The sequence below is a fragment of the Scatophagus argus genome, chromosome 2, assembly GCF_020382885.2.
Source record: "Scatophagus argus isolate fScaArg1 chromosome 2, fScaArg1.pri, whole genome shotgun sequence".
Lineage (NCBI taxonomy): Eukaryota > Metazoa > Chordata > Actinopteri > Scatophagidae > Scatophagus > Scatophagus argus.
The window spans coordinates 25761463-25778737 of NC_058494.1; the positions used below are offsets into that span (position 1 = coordinate 25761463).

General features: G+C 45.8%; 1 protein-coding gene across 5 annotated transcripts in view; it reads left to right on the forward strand.

Moving 5' to 3' along the window:
• The window catches only part of nacc1b (nucleus accumbens associated 1, BEN and BTB (POZ) domain containing b), a 17837-nt gene extending 7980 nt beyond the window's left edge, over window positions 1–9857 (forward strand). For 4 of the 5 annotated variants that reach the window (XM_046373835.1, XM_046373826.1, XM_046373802.1 and 1 more), the window contains 7 exons: window positions 1314–1464; window positions 2590–2832; window positions 3765–3986; window positions 5851–6304; window positions 7122–7419; window positions 8061–8158; window positions 8327–9857. In XM_046373835.1, the coding sequence (XP_046229791.1) occupies window positions 1339–1464; window positions 2590–2832; window positions 3765–3986; window positions 5851–6304; window positions 7122–7419; window positions 8061–8158; window positions 8327–8658 (1773 nt within the window). In that variant the 5' untranslated portion in view covers window positions 1314–1338 and the 3' untranslated portion in view covers window positions 8659–9857. The remainder of the gene's footprint in view (window positions 1–1313; window positions 1465–2589; window positions 2833–3764; window positions 3987–5850; window positions 6305–7121; window positions 7420–8060; window positions 8159–8326) is intronic. The other variant, XM_046373811.1, reaches the window with a different exon arrangement.
• The last annotated feature ends 7418 nt before the right edge of the window (window positions 9858–17275 follow it).

The window sequence follows — 17275 nt, forward strand, 5'->3', positions numbered from 1 at the left end:
AGAAGACTCGGTGAGGTTGAGATGTTGGCTGCAGCAGCTACTTTGGCTCATTTTAGTTAAACTGCCATGTCGTCCATCTTTATTTTAGTCAGTGAGATTGTTACAGTGCCCTAAAGAAACACAGCCCTTATAAATGTTAATAGCAACATAGCTTGTCCAAGAGCTTCTCAATATTTCGGTTTGGTTCTTCATATCCATCCATGAAGAGTGCACATCCTCCCCAACTGTCATGAGGACAGCTGGAGGCTGATGAAGCCGCCTGCTGTGTGAGCTAGTAGGTCTCGTCTGCTGGAGGATTTGTTTTGGGTTGTGACCAGCAGCTCGACGCCATCTCCTCAGAACCTGCTGTAGTCCAGACGCTTGTGGGTGTCCACTAAGCTTGTACACTTTAAGTCACTTCGAGGTCACAGCCTTGTATAAAATGCCTGTCACCCACCTTTCGTTCTCACCTGTTCACTTCCTCTCGATCATACTTGGCCTTAGAGAAGTTCTGTGTATGTGTGGTGCTTTCATACACAAAAGTAAAGGGTCCTCTCAAAAGTGATGGCACCAGTCCTGAGGAAAAAAGAAAAAGATTTGAGAGCTGGTTTCCTTGTTTATTTTTTTGTCACGAGCTTGACAGTTCCTTCACTTTTGATCACAGGCTTCTTTGTTGGATGGTGACGAAGACGAGCAAAGTGGCTGAGTTATGTAAGCGACTGTGTTTTGACTGAGAAGGAGCGTCGAGAAAATAACAAAGTAGGCCGAAAAAAAGCACCAAACGGTTTATTAACTGTGAATTAGATGTAATGAAACAAGGTTGAAAAAACAGAAAAAGATGGCTTATATAACCGTCGCTGGTGGCCCAAAATTCTCTTTCATTTGGAGGTTAGAGTTCTGAATTAAAGTTGTTTACCAAATACTTAATTAATTAATCATCATACACTTGTACTCTGTTTCTTTATTTTAAATCTCTTTCCTTCCTCCCCATTTATTTCCTGTTTGCCTCCTGCACATCTTCCAGTCCTCCTTTACTCTGTCTTTGACTCATCGTGTCTTTAATTTGCCCCTCTCCTGTCCTGCTACCTCGTCTTGTCCCCTCTTCCTCATCCCTTCTCTGGTCCTCCCACCACTCCTCACCTTCCCTTCAACACGTCCCTATAATCCCTTCATCGAGTCCCTTCTTCCATCCATCCAGATAGCTCATCTGTCCTACATCGATAGGGAGATAGATTCATTCTTTATTCATCCCCAAGGGAACATCCCGTCCATTCGTCCCTTCATAACTCTTCGGTCACCTCCTACTTTAACCTCCACCTTTGTGCTTCCTGCAGACCCTGTGGTGCTGGGCAGAGCGTTATGGCTCAGACGCTGCAGATGGCGATCCCTAACTTTGGCAACAACATCCTGGAGTGTCTGAACGAACAGCGGCTGCAGGGCCTCTACTGCGATGTCTCCGTCGTCGTCAAGGGACACGCCTTCAAGGTCCTTCAAACTTCTTGTTTTATAACAGTTACCCATTCAGGCAGCAGCAGCTGATAGTCAGAGAAAAGTTCACCTGGGAGCGTCGCAGTGTGACCACAGTCCTCTGTTGTGGGTCACTTAACAGCTGCACCGGATTAATTGGCGGCTAAGGAATTTTTTGAAGAGCTTCACACTGACCTATTGAGCTCGTAGATGCCTCAATAATTTAGCATTTGTCTTGAATTATAAACGTGTAACTTGAGCAGCAGAAACAGATTACTAAATGCTCAAATAGAATTTACAACTTCAGTAACGGCAATTTTCATTGTGTTTGCTTCTAGCCAAACTTTGCAGGGTCTGTGTTTTGACATTCATTTGTCCAGCTGTTCATTGGCCCTGTAGGACTGGTTGTGAGGTGTTCCTCGGTGAAGAAATTGACTTTGATATTGGTTAAGATCAATAACCAAGGCAGGAAAATATGGCCCAGGTCAAGATCTGTCCTGCTTTAAATAATTTCTAATAGATTTTCTGAGTTCCCTCTGGTCGCCACTCTGGCCAGGGGAGCAAGTCTGAGGATTTACGACCGTTCAGTACAGAATGTAAGGCTACCATTAAAATTGACTGTGGGGCTGCTTGATTTTGGCAAAAGTCATGATCAGGATTATATTTGGTCAATACTGAGATCGCGATTAATTACCACAAATGAGTTTTAACTTCAGAGATAATTCAACTGAAAAACAAACAAAAATTAAGTCTTATTATATTAATACTTTATGGTATGACACGGAATATAATAAGGCTCATTTAATATATAAATATAATGTCCTTTTTATTTGTGTGTAAAATAGGAGCAGTGATTGCTGAAATGCAACGCTGTCACCCTTTTTGATTGCTCCAAGCACCCGTACTGTAACAGCAGTAGGGAAAAAAAACAGATGCAGCAGAACATCATTTTATCTCAATCATCTGACCAATTTGGAATTAAAAATAAATACTGATGAATCGTTCAGTCCCACGTACGGCCGAGAAGTTACCCCGATCAGCTGCGTTCCAGGATAAGGATCATAATATTCCCACAGATTCCACTCAGACTCACCTTATTTTTACACTCCTGTGGCTTGCCTCTCCCTGCTGTTTACCCCTCAGGCCCACCGTGCGGTGCTGGCAGCCAGCAGCTCCTACTTCCGTGATCTGTTCAACGCCGGGGGGAAGAGCTCGGTGGTGGAGCTTCCCCCAGCTGTGCAGCCGCAGAGCTTCCAGCAGATCCTGGCCTTCTGCTACACAGGACGCCTCAGCATGAACGTCGGAGACCAGTTCCTGCTCATGTACACCGCCGGCTTCCTCCAGATCCAACAGATCATGGAGAAAGGCACAGAGTTTTTCCTCAAGGTAAGCCGCGGTTTCGCACAGCATTGTGTTGTCTGTGTTTGTGACTGAGATGCCGTACTGACACTACAGGTTCCTTCTACGGGAGCCAGATGATCTGATTAGATCTGGGATACCTCACTGCATACATCTGCATGTTAATGAGGAAAATAAGTTTTGCTTGAAGGAACCACGTAAAAGCTCCCAGATAGGAGTTAATACGGCCCTCGTCTATGTGTTACCTGAAGTGTGTTCATGGCTGCCGGACATGTTGGTCTTTTTGTAGAGTTTGGTTACCAAGGAAAACTGGGAGCTTTACTGAAAAAAAAAAACAGGCCAGCTTGTAGTTTAGTGAAAGTGCTTCATTTAATACAAATATATTTGTCGACACAATGTTTGTCCTTCATATTACATTATTACATTAGATCTAAGAGTGTGCTGAGTATCTTTAAAAGCATTTTTTATACTGTTGATTTAGTGTTTATTTTCAATTATAAAACATGTCAGGACTGTCAGAAATGTGCATCACAGCAGGCCTACAGTCTAAAACAAGGAGACATTCAGCTCGCAGTCATACGACCCTCATTCCCAGAAATAGCTGTGACACTGAGTAAAGCACAGTACACATATTTGCAAATGAACTGTGTTTATAGACCACAGTTTTACAAAGTGCTCCCATAAAATAAAATAATGTACTTTCACAGAGGGGTGAACCTCAGCCTGTCCTGCCCCTGACTTCTACTGAAGGGAAATCTTAATGCTTCAGCACACCAAGACATTTTGGACAATGCTATGCTTCCAACTTTGTGGCAACAGTTTGTTGATGAGATATTTTTCAGCTCGGTTGCCTGCCTGCTGAGGATGGGGAGTTAAAACCTTTCCAGTCTACATTTTCATATTTAATTCAGTTGGTGAAATGAAAACTTCATTATTCTTTATCACCACCACTTGTCCAGGTCTCTTCTCCAAGCTGTGACTCCCAGGGTCTCCACAACGAGGAGACCCCGACCTCTGAGCCTCAGAGCCCCGTCACTCAGACGGTGGGAGGCGGCGGAGTCGGCGTGGTTGCCACAGCCACGGGCAGACCCACCCCGTGTCTGACGCCCCTCCCCCTGGTCTCCAAGGTGAAGACGGAACAGACGGCCTCCACGCCTCAGCCCACCCCGCAGCCGCAGCAGGTAGGCCGCCTCTGATCGTCTTGACAACAAGCAAAGTGTTTGCACTGATGAAGCAATTAACGACATCTGAGGCTGCGAATTATGTGAAGTAGTCTGAAGAGATCATAAATCATCGTTCGGTATTAACGTCATTTCAAACAGGGCATCATGAGTAGGTGTCTCTTTGAGTTTGAGATTTGAAAAGGCTTTGATAGACTTTCAAGGAGAGTTCGCTCCCAGTAGCTTCAGCTACAACAAGGAAAAAAAAAATTTCATCTTCCCGTAACTGCAAGCTTTTTAAAACGCACAATGTATCCATATTTTTGATGAATCATAGCCCGAAGGTTACTGCTGAGCTGTGGCATATACAGTTTTAAAATTTCTTTCAGGCAAAGGCATCAGTTATTGTAGCGGTCAGAGATCGTCATTAAAATTGTGTGCAGTCGCACAAATTTCTAAGTGCTTTCACTGGAGGTGTTGAGAGACGAACGCGGTTTGTGTTTTTCATCGTATCACCGTCCATACTGTGGGTGTTAGAGGAGCATGAACTGTAGTAAAGGGTTTGTCTCACTTCGTTTGCCGCCACATAAAAGTGGCTTAATACAGGAACTGGAATGGTTTTCTAGAGTTTTCTTTCTGTTTATTCTCTTACTTTGACATTAAATTATTGATGTTTAGAATTTGGCTCGCCGGCTAAAACACACACACCCTCCATGAACTATACACAACACAGTTTTCAATTTCATCATAGTACCAGGTACTTTTTCAAAATTTTTAGATCAAATTTTAACAGTGATACAATGAATAAGGGATAGTAAATGTGTAAAAGAAAAAGAAAATGGGAGCTGTTGAGTCATTCCAGCTAAAGTACAGGTGAAAGAGAAAGTGGAGGAATCTATTTAAGAGGAAAGCATCTGTTGGCTGTTCAAAAATAGCCACCGTGTGATGTCAGGTGCTTTTCTGCATCGCAGCTTATCTGCTCCAGTCCTCACTTTGACACCAGCAGAGTCGTCCTCACGTGGAGTCAGGTAGCCCAGATGAGCATCACATGTACAGATCTGTCTGTTCTTCATCGCTGGGAGCCGTCACCACATTCGTCATCTGTTGTGAGAAGGAAATGTTAAGACTTGTGATAACCGATTGGTGCATATAAAACTCACCTGTCCTCTACGGTCAGCCATGTTTGATTTGCTCACAGCTGCAGACGTGTACAACAGAAATGCTTTAATGTTAATGGGAGTATCCGCAGCAGCCAGTGAAGTGGGATTTGTATCTGGTTTTATTTGCCAGAGATTCACGCTGCTCGTGAGATCTCGCCATCCAAACAGGGTCGGGAGGTTCATTTTGGTGGTTGTCGGCGTTGTCCTTCACACCCCTCGCACTCTGCGCTTCCGTCACTTTGGATTTGACCTCGACGCTGTGTCACAAAAGACTTGACACAAAAGATGGAAGAAGTTGTTGTAATCCATCTGGATGGATTTGGGCTGACAGTCTTAAAATTTGACCCGTCCCATAAAATATTATCTTGTTGTTTTTGATAGAGTTCATATGCAGCTGCCCATTTTTAGATAACATGTTATATTTGTGAGCTTTAGATATTTGGTTCAATGAAAATAGTGTGAAGAAAAGGGCAGCAGTAAGATTTCAGATGATTATGATCATTTTTGGATCAGTACCAAGTCTCGGGTGTGAGACTGGCACAGATGAAGTCCAGCTCTGTGACCCCGTTCTCAGTTTAAGAAGAAGCCACATGAAGGGAGTTTTGGCGTTTTGTCCGCTGAACGCCTCTGTGTAAACGATATGAATCTCCTTATTGTTAGTGTTGTTTATGTCTGTCAGTTTTTTGTCTCCAGCTGAAGATGAATAACTGGTGTTTGTCCCTCAGCAGGAGGGCTCCCCCTACTCTGTGGTCTGCACCCCCGTGGCCAAGCGGCTGTGGGAGGGGGGGAACCGTGACGGGGGAGGGGGTTTGGGAGGGGGCGGGGGAGGCGGGATGAGGAAGGCCGCACGCTACTCTTCTTCCTCCTCTTCCTCCTCCTCCTCCAACAACACTACCCAGGATGCCTCAGGGCGCGGACCTGGCGCCAACGCCGCCGCAGCCGCCGCTTCGGCAGGAGCAGCCGGACTCAACAGTAACCATAACAACAACAACAATAACAACGGCGGGACCCCCGAGGGCACCAGCCCGGGCACACTGAGCATGTACACCAGCGACTCGCCAATCAGCTACCACGACGACGAGGAAGAGGACGACATAGCGGACGACAGCGCCGAGGAGCAGTACAGGCAGATCTGCAACATGTACACCATGTACAGCATGCTGAACGCCGGAGCGGCAGGTGAGCTCTGACGGCACACGAGCACGGCAGCACGAGTTCAGTTCAAGGTCCCCGTGTTTTCATGGAAATCTCAGGTTTCTGTCTTCTGATCTGCGACTCTCGCTGAAGCGCTGCAGAGTTTGTTTATCCAGAACTTCTCAGGAGTGCAGGATGTCGAGGAGAATGAAATGTTCAGAACACCGAAAGCTGCACATCCTGCCTGAAGCTTATGAATTGTTTACAGTTTATTTAATCAAAGGGACGATCGGATGGTTGATTGAATTAAATATTCACAACACTGTGCTGGTCACACAGACTGACCTTCTAAAGTTAAGTGGTGTCCAACCGGACTTCATTTCTCTAATTCTGACTACCTACAGTGTGACTGAAACACACACGGCTTTGGCTTAGGAGGTTGCGTTGCGAGGACTGCGTTGCTTCTTGTCAATAGCAGATGTTGGTTGTCAGTGTAATTATCAGTGTATGGATTCATAATCATTTTTTGTTCTCAACTGCGCATCCCTAAATGTTTTTTGTTTGGTTTTTTTGTGCAGACACCAACCAATTATAAGTAATTATTACCTCAGAACACAGTGTTACTTAGTGTTTACTTGTATTTTCATATGGAGAATAAGTCAGCTGTATGAAATCAGGTATTTAAGTATAGAAACACTTAATTTTCTTCAGTTGACTCATTCACTTTGTGTTTAGCACCTGGAGAAGTTTAGCATTGTTTCCTAAATAAAAAACATCAGTTATCTTCCTCAAAGTGAGGTTCTGTATCCGTTCTGAAGTTCTGACACTGGCATCATCAAATCTCTTGCTCTTCCCTCCTCAGTGGTCGGGGAGCGGGTGGAGGCTCTGCCTGACTTGGCTCCGGACTCGGGAGGCGGGCGGGGAGGCAGAGGTGGGCGGTCCCGGCAGGACCTGGCGTCGCTGCCCGCCGAGCTCATCAGCCAGATCGGAAACCGCTGCCACCCGAAGCTGTACGAGGAGGGCGACCCGGCCGAGAAGCTAGAGCTGGTGAGCGGCACCTCCGTGTTCATCTCCCGCGCTCAGCTCATGAACTGCCACGTCAGCGCCGGCACCCGCCACAAAGTGCTGCTCAGACGCCTGCTGGCCGCCTTCTTCGACAGGTGAGTGTTTCTCGCACCTGACGGTTGGTTTGTGGAGTGTTGTGTTGTTCGGGATGAGCGATAGCATGAAGAGAGAGAGCTGTGCAAGCTGCAGTGGATGATGGACTGCAGCACTGGACTACAGTCATAATTAGTCCACTTTGAGTGTTTCTCCACACAGTCACTGTGTGTGTGTGTAATTCTCTGCTGTGTTTAATTGTAAATACACACACACACACACCAGCTTGCCCCATCCTCCTCATAAGCAGGATGTGTCATAAAGTCACCCACAAACACGGTTCGCGTTCTGGATTTTTCTCACAACAGCAGGTGAGCCTCGTGTGGAGGAGGTTTGCTGTTACAATCAAAGCCAGAGTGGACGATAACACAAGTAGGCCTGCAGTAAATGAGAGCTCGCAGCACAGTCAGTGCCTCTTCAGGAGGCTCCCTGTCTGTCTTTCTCTGCAGAGCGAGGAGACATCATCCAGTTGTTGATCGATCACTGATGCCGTTGTTCACTCGTACAGTCAAAAAAAAAACAAAACAATTTACTGTCTGAATGGGAAACTTTGGATTCAGTTTTTTGTCTGTCAGCAAACTCTGCGTCTCGGAATGCAAAACGAATCTCATATCTCATGTTGTTCTGCGTTGATGTTGCTCAGGAGCACTCTGGCTAACAGCTGTGGAACCGGCATCCGCTCCTCAACCAACGACCCGAGTCGTAAACCGCTGGACAACAGAGTGCTGCACGCTGTCAAATGTGAGTCTGAGTGGGATTTTTGAGCTGCCTGTTTGAAAAGCTGCAGCTGTGAACTGTAGCCTTTAAGACCCTGCATCACCCGTTGTTTTCCTCTTTTGCCTTTGGTGTTTGCCGTTCTGGTTTCATTGTTCGACCTCCTCCATTTTTCACCTCTTTCCCTTTTTCCAGTTTACTGCCAGAACTTCGCGCCGAGCTTCAAGGAAAGCGAGATGAACGCCATCGCGGCGGACATGTGCACCAATGCCCGCCGCGTCGTCCGCAAGAGCTGGATCCCCAAGCTCAAACTGCTGATGGCTGACAGCGACGCCTACTCCGCTTTCCTGGCTGACAGTGTGAAGATGGAGGCCGACGCGCTGGGGGCAGAGCAAGGCTTTGACCCCGCCTCCCTGGAGGCTGTGGCGGCGGCGGCGGCTGCCGCCAACAATAACGACGTTGGAGGCGGAGCCACGCCGGCAGACACCCTCCAGGGGACGGGAGGAGACGGCAGCACTTTGTTTTGAGTGAGTGATCGGACAGATAGATGAATGGACGGATGGACAGATTGATGGAGGGGAGGGATGGATGGCATTTTTCTGGGGCGATGAGTAGAGAACGGCGGCCGCTATGGCCGCGATGTTAGCGGTTACTTCTTCCCCCGGCGCCACGTGTTCGGGGATCTCTTTCTTCCTTTCTGTTGGTCCGTTCGTTCTTTCCTGGCTTTTTGTTTTGTCCACCGTTCTGTCTCTCTCAGCAGCCCAGAGCGCTTCTCTCCGGGTTGTTCCTCCTTTCTTTTCTGGTAAAGAGAGAGACTGAAAGATGGATAGAAAGGTAGCAGAGGGACGAGGATGACAAATGCCCCCCCCCAACACATCTTCATTCCTCTGCGACCTTTCAAGATTGTTTCAGCCTTTATTTTTTATGTTTTTAAAAGTGTGGACTGTCACCAAGGCCCTTTTCTTACCATAATCAATCAGACATTCCCTGGGGAGGGGAGGGGAGGGGAGGGGAAGGGAGGTCATCCTGTCTGGAGAAAGTGATATTTCCTTCTCCAAACTCCGGTAACACTGTTGTTTTGATATTGAATGTATGCGTGGAGGAGCGCGTGGGCCGCGGCATCGTGACGTCGGTGGAGGATCAGTGAGCGTGTGCAGAGCCCCGTCTGGGTTTGTTTGTTTGTTTCTTTTGCTGCCTTTCGTCCGGACGGCCCGATGAAAGCTTCTCTGAGAGTGTGGGGGTTGAGGGGGTCAGGGGATGAAATGGATATTAATATGTATATTGGCATGGTTTATGATGTCCCCAACCCCACCAGCCCTGCTGTTCCAACCCCCGCTGGGCCAGAGAGTTTAGACTGACACTGTGGTGGCAGATGGGAAGAACGAAGGTTTTCTTCCTTAAAAACAAAACCTTTCACCCCCCCAGTCTCCCCCACTTTTTGACCGTAAAACAGAAAAGTCAAAACATTTCATTTTTTTATTAATTTTTAATTAATCCTTTTTGTGTGTGATTTCTTTTTTTTTTTTTTTGCCAAGCCTCCTGAGGGAGAGGAAACTTGTTGATGATGATTGTCAAAGAGTTTGCGTGTGAGAAATGCACTGTGTTATTTCCTGCGGTATGAGTACAATCGAATTACGTTTTTGTGCGTATCAAAAAGAGAAGAGAAGGGGTGGATTTATTTAAAAAAAAAATACAGGAAAAAGGAGAAAAAATATGAGCTGAAATCCAATTTATATATCTGTTTATCACCCATTTAAAAAAAATCTCAAGGAAAGTTAAGAAAAGTTTCTGCCTGTGAGCTTAGGATTGTGTGTGTGTGTGCGTGTGTGTGCGTGTGTGTGTGTGAGGGGACAGCAGTGATGTTTCGCTAAGGAAATTTGCAGCCGTGCCAGTTAGCGGCACAAGTTTCCTCAGGCTCTGCTGCCTGGATGCGCACTCGCCTGGCATGAACAAAGGCGCTAATTCAGGCATCGGTACACGCAGCTGTGTGTGTGTGCGTGCGTGCGTGCGTGCCGCAGCAGAGAGGAGAGCGTGAGGCCAGACGGTGTGTTTTCACACACGCTCGGTCAATTCATTCACCCATCGCTGCAGTGAGCACACACACACACACACACACACACACACAAATGCTAATACGCATTTGGGCGCCGTCAGCTGCATCAGCTACAGTACACCAGAGTGACGTGGGAATTAAAGGCAAATTACACCAAAGCAGACGTGGGAGGCTGTTTGTTTGCCACATGCAAGCATTCGCCTTAAGTGTATTTTGTAGACGGTAAACGTTCGCCACGCCGGCTGAAAAGTTGCATTTGTTGGGTTGACAAGTCGAGTTGCTGGATTTATGTGAGGGATTTCAAATTGTAAAAACAAGAAGAAAGCTGCTCAGTAATTTGCAATCACAGAGGAATGTTGGCATAGAAACAACCCTGAAAGTTTTATTGGAGTCACGTTCACTTTTGATACTGGCTGAATGGTAGCTTTTGCGGGGGGGGGGGCAAGAACAAAAATACAGAAGGAGATCTTTTGTCCTGCAGGAAAACCGACCTCCATGATAAAATACACTCATCAGCTAAACCCTGGAGAGAGGGCTTGTTTTCTCTTGTTTAGTCTGAGGCTGAGTACGTGGGCTGCAGATGAACTTTTTTGATTGAGTGCCACTGATACCTTACAGTCAGTCTGTGTCTGCTTTATCCCAAAATCAATCAGTGTTTCTTGGGACAGACCTGACACATCTGTCTGTCTGGCACTGGGGAACCATAGGCTTAATGAAAGCAGCAGAGTGAGTAACATGCTAGCAAAGTTAGCCAAGTGTAAATGGATGTACTTTTGTGTGTGTGTGTGTGTGTGTGTGTGTGTGTGTGTGCGCGTGTGTTGAACAGACTTGACACGTGTGCAGCCCGTGAACTTGTATCTTACAACACAGTGAGGTAAAACTAGAAGGAGTCTCCTCAGCGTGATCTGAAATAAATCTGATCCCGGTTACCCATTGGTTACCTAACAGCGTGATGATACTGGCTGCTTAATCGCCGTAGGTTACTAAGAAATTGATTATAGGGTTGATCCAGTTTGACCTCGGTCTGTAGTATCAGAAATGCCTCCAATGTGCATGAAATGCTGGATCAGGTATTGGCAAGTCTACAAGTTTATGCATCGTTACCACATAATTTATTTATAAGAACCTTGCTGCTTTCCAGCACCTGTATCAGACTTTACAGCACAAGCTGCCGTAAAAGGCAGGTGGTTCAGTAGCGTACAGGTATCTGTCAGCATGCAAGGTTCAGGTGTTGGAACCACTATGAGGAAGGAATTTCTGATTGATTATATACCAACAGCTGTTTTGATTGTCAGCGAGAACATTAAAAATGGATTGAATTTTATTGAAAGTTTTGACCTTTTTTTGAAAAAAAATGTCTTTTGGTCCAGTAATGAAGTGGCATTAGATGACATGGAGAGTTTCACTGTGGAGCCCTGAGTTTTCTCTGTGTGTCAGACTTTTGGCAGAAGTCGTTAGACTGGAAACAGACTTTGTTCCTCTGAAAGTTTGGAATCGAGGAAAAGCAGGCCTGCACTGTGATATGTTGTTGTGAGGACTGAAGGCACCGTCATGTAGGCCAGCAGACACCTGTGAGCCCCGACCAAAGTCCTTCTGGTTCTGTTTGTTCGCTTGCTTCGGTGTGTTTGGCTAAAACTGTGATAACTGGTGGCCACATCGAGTGTGTGTGAGATGAGAAGTGATGGACGGACTGTAGGGGGCAGCAGTGAGCCTTCGGCGTCAATGGTGCCATCATGGTTAACGTGTGTTTGATGTGAAAGATAATCCACATGTTGCATCAACATTTATCGTGTATAAGTTCCCCAGTGTTTCTTAAGCGTGATAATCATGAGGACGAACACTTTAATACCCAAACGCGTTTTATTGTAAACTCAACACGTCAGACCCAACTGACACTCTTTTGTTTATTTCTTGTTTGTTTGGTTGCTTGCTTTATGTGTATTCGGCCTGTTTTTGTTCCTTTTTTTTAAATGAGAAGAAACCTCGAGCACCTTATTGCCAGTTTGGCATCAGAAATGGGCAGAATCCGCTGTGGTGATCTGTTCAGTGTCACTGTCGCAGCTTTATATTGATGCCTGGACTGACACACACACACACACACACACACCCGCGCGGCCCCTCAAGGTGAAGGGCCCGACGTTAAACCGTCTCTTGAGCGAAACACAGAAACGCATGTCGAAACACCCCGGACGAGAACCAAAAACCAGCCTTTAAGGCTTCGTCACGAGCTGAACCCGTTTTGTAGACCAGTGTTATATAGACGAATGTCTGCTTTTTGCAGCCTGGCTTTTTGAGAAGATGTTTACGTGACTGTTAGTGGGGTGGGGGGTGGGGGGGTTAATATGTATTTACATGTATATCAAGGTTTTTTTATTATTTCTTCTTTTTTTTTAAAAAAAAAGGCTATCAGTCAAAGAACCCTTGGTCCTGAGACGAGCACCTAAAGGTCCTGTGGTCAGGAGGTGGAAGCTAACTGCCCACCCCGCCCCACCCTCTGTTCCCGGAGCACATGGTACGATCCGCAGAGACTTAACCAAGTTCAGTGGCAAGAAGAAGAAGAGAGAGAGGGATAAAGAAAGAAAGGAAAACAAAGTGTAAAGGATTGGGGTGGAGGACAGGGAGGGAGGGGGGGTGAGATAGCAGAGACAGTTTGCACATTTCCGTTTTGTTTTTCTCTTTTTAAAAGAAATCTTTTTATTCCAATGCTTTGTTTAAAACCGCTGCCTTAAACGAGGAAAAAAAATGTCAGAGGGAGATAGAGAGGGAAGAAGAGGACAGTCTGAGCCTCCCCAGAGAGGACGCATGAATTGGGGAGGGGTGGGGGTGGTGGAGGGGGGACTTGGATGATTTGGTGTGAATGCATGCATGCTGGAGTGTATGTAAGTGTGTGTGTGTGTGTGTGTGTTGTAGGGTGGGTTTGGGAGCTGTTTGTAAAGGCTTTGTGAGTGTGTGTATGTGCGCGCATCTGTGGGCAAACACAATACGTGGGTGTGTTTCTGACGTTGGTGTGTGTGTGCGTGTGTGTGTGCATATTAATGTATGTATGCAGTTTTTTCTCCTTCCCTGCTCGCTTCCCTCCATCTCCATTTATGGCATGTTAATGTCTGCCTCCTCACTCGAAAGAGCCTTTGACAGTGGTACTGTGTGTGTGTGTGTGTGTGTGTTCATTGCGCATGCCTATGCCAGGCTGGGTCTGCGTCTCGATCTATGTGCTGCATACGTGTGTGTCTGGCTTCGTGTGGCGACTGCGCATGTCTGTCACTGTGTGTGGGTGGTTTGGGTGCACAGCTCTGCAAGGTCTGTGTGTGTGTGTGTGGGTGGGTGGTATGTGCGCAGAGGTTGAGATGAGTGGCTGTTTGTTTTTGTCTGCCTCCTCTGCCTCACACACACACACACCCCTCTGCAGAGTCACATATCTGTATCCACTGCACACAGTCTATACGTCTGTGCCAAGCCAAGCTGCAGACGCATTACAGCCGTGTTGCACATCATGGTTGCAGCTCTGCTGTTCCTGGATCAGCCTTTTGTTTTGTTAGTTTTTGTCTGTTGAGAAAAACCATTTAAATGTAGAATCAGACAAAGCAGATCATCAGCACCTCTGTTGCCTCCCTAAATGTCCCGTCGCTGCTCCGTTAAATGCCCTGCACTCCTGCGTGGGACAGCAACACAACTGCAGCCAGGACACACACACACACACACACAGTTTTTCCCGCTCCATCTCTTTCATTTCCATGTTCCACTCTCCTCTTCTTTCCCTCCCTCTCTGCCCTCGCCTGCCTCTCTCTCCGTTTTCTGTTTTCTTTGTTTACATCTCTTTTTGTCTCCTCTGCTCTTTATGTATACATTTCTCCCGCCCTCCCTCTCTCTCTCTCTCTCTCTCTCACACACACACACACACACACACACACACACAAAAGAGCCAAATAGTCTCTCTCCCTTGTTGCTTCATTACATAAACCATCATTTTCTATCCACCGCTGCTTCATTTCTGTGTCGACTTCATTTCCTTCATAGGATGCAAATCCCTGCCAAACTCTCTCCCGTATATGTGTATCCCTGTGTGAGAGAGTGTGTATGTAGTGAGTGTGTGTGTGTGTATGTGTGTGTTTGCTGTCTACAACAACAGATGGGGCTGCCAAATATGTGCTGCTGTGTGTGTGTGTGCATATTTGAATGCAAATATGCAAATAAATGAGTGTAGGTACATCTGACCAGGCATATCAGCCTTTTGTGTGTGTGTGTGTGTGTGTGTGTGTGTGTCTGGTCCACCGTGTGTCCTGCCCCTCCCCCCTCATGGGACACTTGTGTCCAGTTGTGTGATTGTTTTGTGTTTAGTGCACCTTTTAATAGTCAGACGATTGATGAGGAAGGTCCCTGCGCTCCCCGGGCTGCGGCGGCCGACGTATCCTAACGTCCACATGCACCCAATCGTGACGTAAATATCGACCACACTGTCGATCCAAGTGACCAAGTGGAGTTAATAAATATAATTACAGTCATCCTAGACTTGAGCAGTGAGCAGGAGGAGGAGGAGGAGGTGGTGCTGTTCTTCCTGAGGAGGAGATGTTTGTTAAGAATCTCCCAGGACAGATGAGGCATTGCGGCAGTCTGCCATCACATGAGCGAAGCCACAATCCAGACAAAGACATGAGTGAGGGAAGAGAGAGAGAGGGAGAAGAGGCTAATGACAGGGAGGTGGAGGAGGACGTGGAGGAGGAGGAGGAGGAGGAGATCGTCTCTCTATGGCCTTGTGCCACCAAGATAAATACCTGTGTGCTTGTTTATTTATGTAGCGTGGCATTTCGCAGAGGGGTGGGGTCCTGGGCTGAATGAATAAACGCTAGTCTTGTCTAAATCCCTAAAAACAACCCCAGAAAGACAAGCACCCCCACCCCACCACACTGGACGATAACAGGGATCCAGACAAGGACGAAAGCTTCCAAAACTTTAGCTAAGATTAAGGAGAAAGAGCTTTGATCTTTTCTTTTTGTTGCCCACAAAGTAGAAATTGCACTAAATATCAATAAAAGAGTGGAGAAAATGTCTTTAAAGTCCAGAAACGCATTTGGCTGAATGTGCTACCCACACACACTGTCCTTTAGAATAATGTGAAGACATTTTTACTGCAACTTGGCCGTCGCCGGCAGGCGCTTTGTGCTTTGTTGAACACCAGGCAAATCCTCATCTGTAGCCAACAATTACGGTGGCTTTTTGAATTAGCAGAAGGCTCATATTAAGGGGCGGTGCTGTTTATTTAGTAGGACGGCGGCTCCCAACCTGTTGTGCTTGTGAGCCCAGACTCCATACAAAATACACGCAGTCCACCTGAAATTGCATGTCCCACTCGACCCGTGATGCTCGCTTCTTAGATTGTTTCATTTAAGTATTAAGTATAGTATAATATTTGATTAGTTTATCAACAGGAAATTAGTTGGATTTTGATGACTGAAAATTTTGGCTTCAGCTTCTGTTGTTTTCTTAGTCATCTATGACAATAAATTGAATATCATTGGGTTTTTTTGGACTGTTAAACAAGACTTGCAGTTTTGAAGATGTTCAATTGGACTGAAGCAAACTGTGGCTGGCATGTTATCTGAAGATTTATAGACCAAACCATTTCACAAGAAGGCGTGAAAGTAAGTGGAATAATAATAATAATAATAATTAGTTGCAGAATAAGAAGAATAATAATGTGTAATCTCGTGTAGCAGAGCTTGGCTGGTATCAGATGCATCTCTCAGCTGCAGGCGGGGAGTCGCTGTAGCTGCAGCATCAGACCCCAGTGTTGCTTTTACAAACACACTAAACACAGGCAGCAGATCAAGGTTGAAGATAAAATGTTTTGTACTTTACTTTTGAAAACTTTTACTTTTTTTATCACTGTGAAAGACTTTGAAAAAGAAAGAAAGAATGTAGAAGTTGTAATTAAAGAGGGTTAAGGTTGATCCGACGAGCTTTTTGTCCGAGTTTCTGCCGTCTGCGGGGGTCCAGCGGGTTCAGATAACATTTCAGAGAAATTTGACGTACTTCAGAAGAGCACAGCAAAAGGGATATTTTCCGCAATATTTGTCTTGTGTCTTGTGTTTTGTTTCCTCTTTGAATGCGAGGAAACGTTTCGAGTCGGTAGCTGAGCGCTGCTGAGCGGTGAAAGGAGAGAAGGATTTTCATGAATAAGTTTTGAACACTCCCCTGCCCTGCAAAGAGCAAAAATGAAACTGAAGAGTAGAATTTGGTCAGCATATCACAGAATCGCTTATATCCTTTTGTTTTGCTAAGGAAATATTAAACCCATAAGAGCTCACAGGTTTTTCCTCTTTGTAGGGCAGCCGTGTCTGAGCACAGTTTTACTACTAAAGGTTGAGCGGGGCCAGAGCAGGTGGTTTTTCAAAGCGATACGAGTTGAGTCGCGCTTTTAGAAGAGCTTTGTACACATTTCAGTTTTAATTTTTTTTTCTTTTCGTTTGAAACATACACATTTCATTTTCTGTTGCATTTTGTGTTATTTTCTACATTTGAGCTAGTGTACTGTAGTCCTTTGGAGAGTTCTTTTTAAGACAAGATGCTACTAATAATTCGACATTAACACCTGTATGTAGAGTTGCCAAGTTGTGTAAAAAAAAAAAAAAAAAAAAATTACAAAAAGACAAAGTGGAGACATGATTAGCTGTAAAATAGTTTAGAGAAAGAGAACCACATATTTTTGCATTGCGATTGTTGTATGACTGAGGTGCTGCGGGCGGGAGGGATGAGGGTTGGGCTTTTAATGCTGGACCAGATGTTTGCTTTTTACTGTACTGCAGCTGTGGTCGGGGCGGGAACAGGGATCACAGAGAGCAGACGGACAGACAGACTGATGGACGGATGGACGGACAGTCGAGGCAAACAAAACACTGTTGTGCTTACATCATTTTAAGGCTGCAAGTCTGAATGTCTGTTTTAAAAAAAATCTCTTCATGGATTAAATCTTACTCTCTGTTGTTGTCTTGTGACGATATATAAATACATTTCTTATCTAAGCTTGCATAAACTTCCATTAGAAATCGACCCAAAGTAAGTTTACTTGACCTGGTCCTTGAGCCAGCCTTTACTCA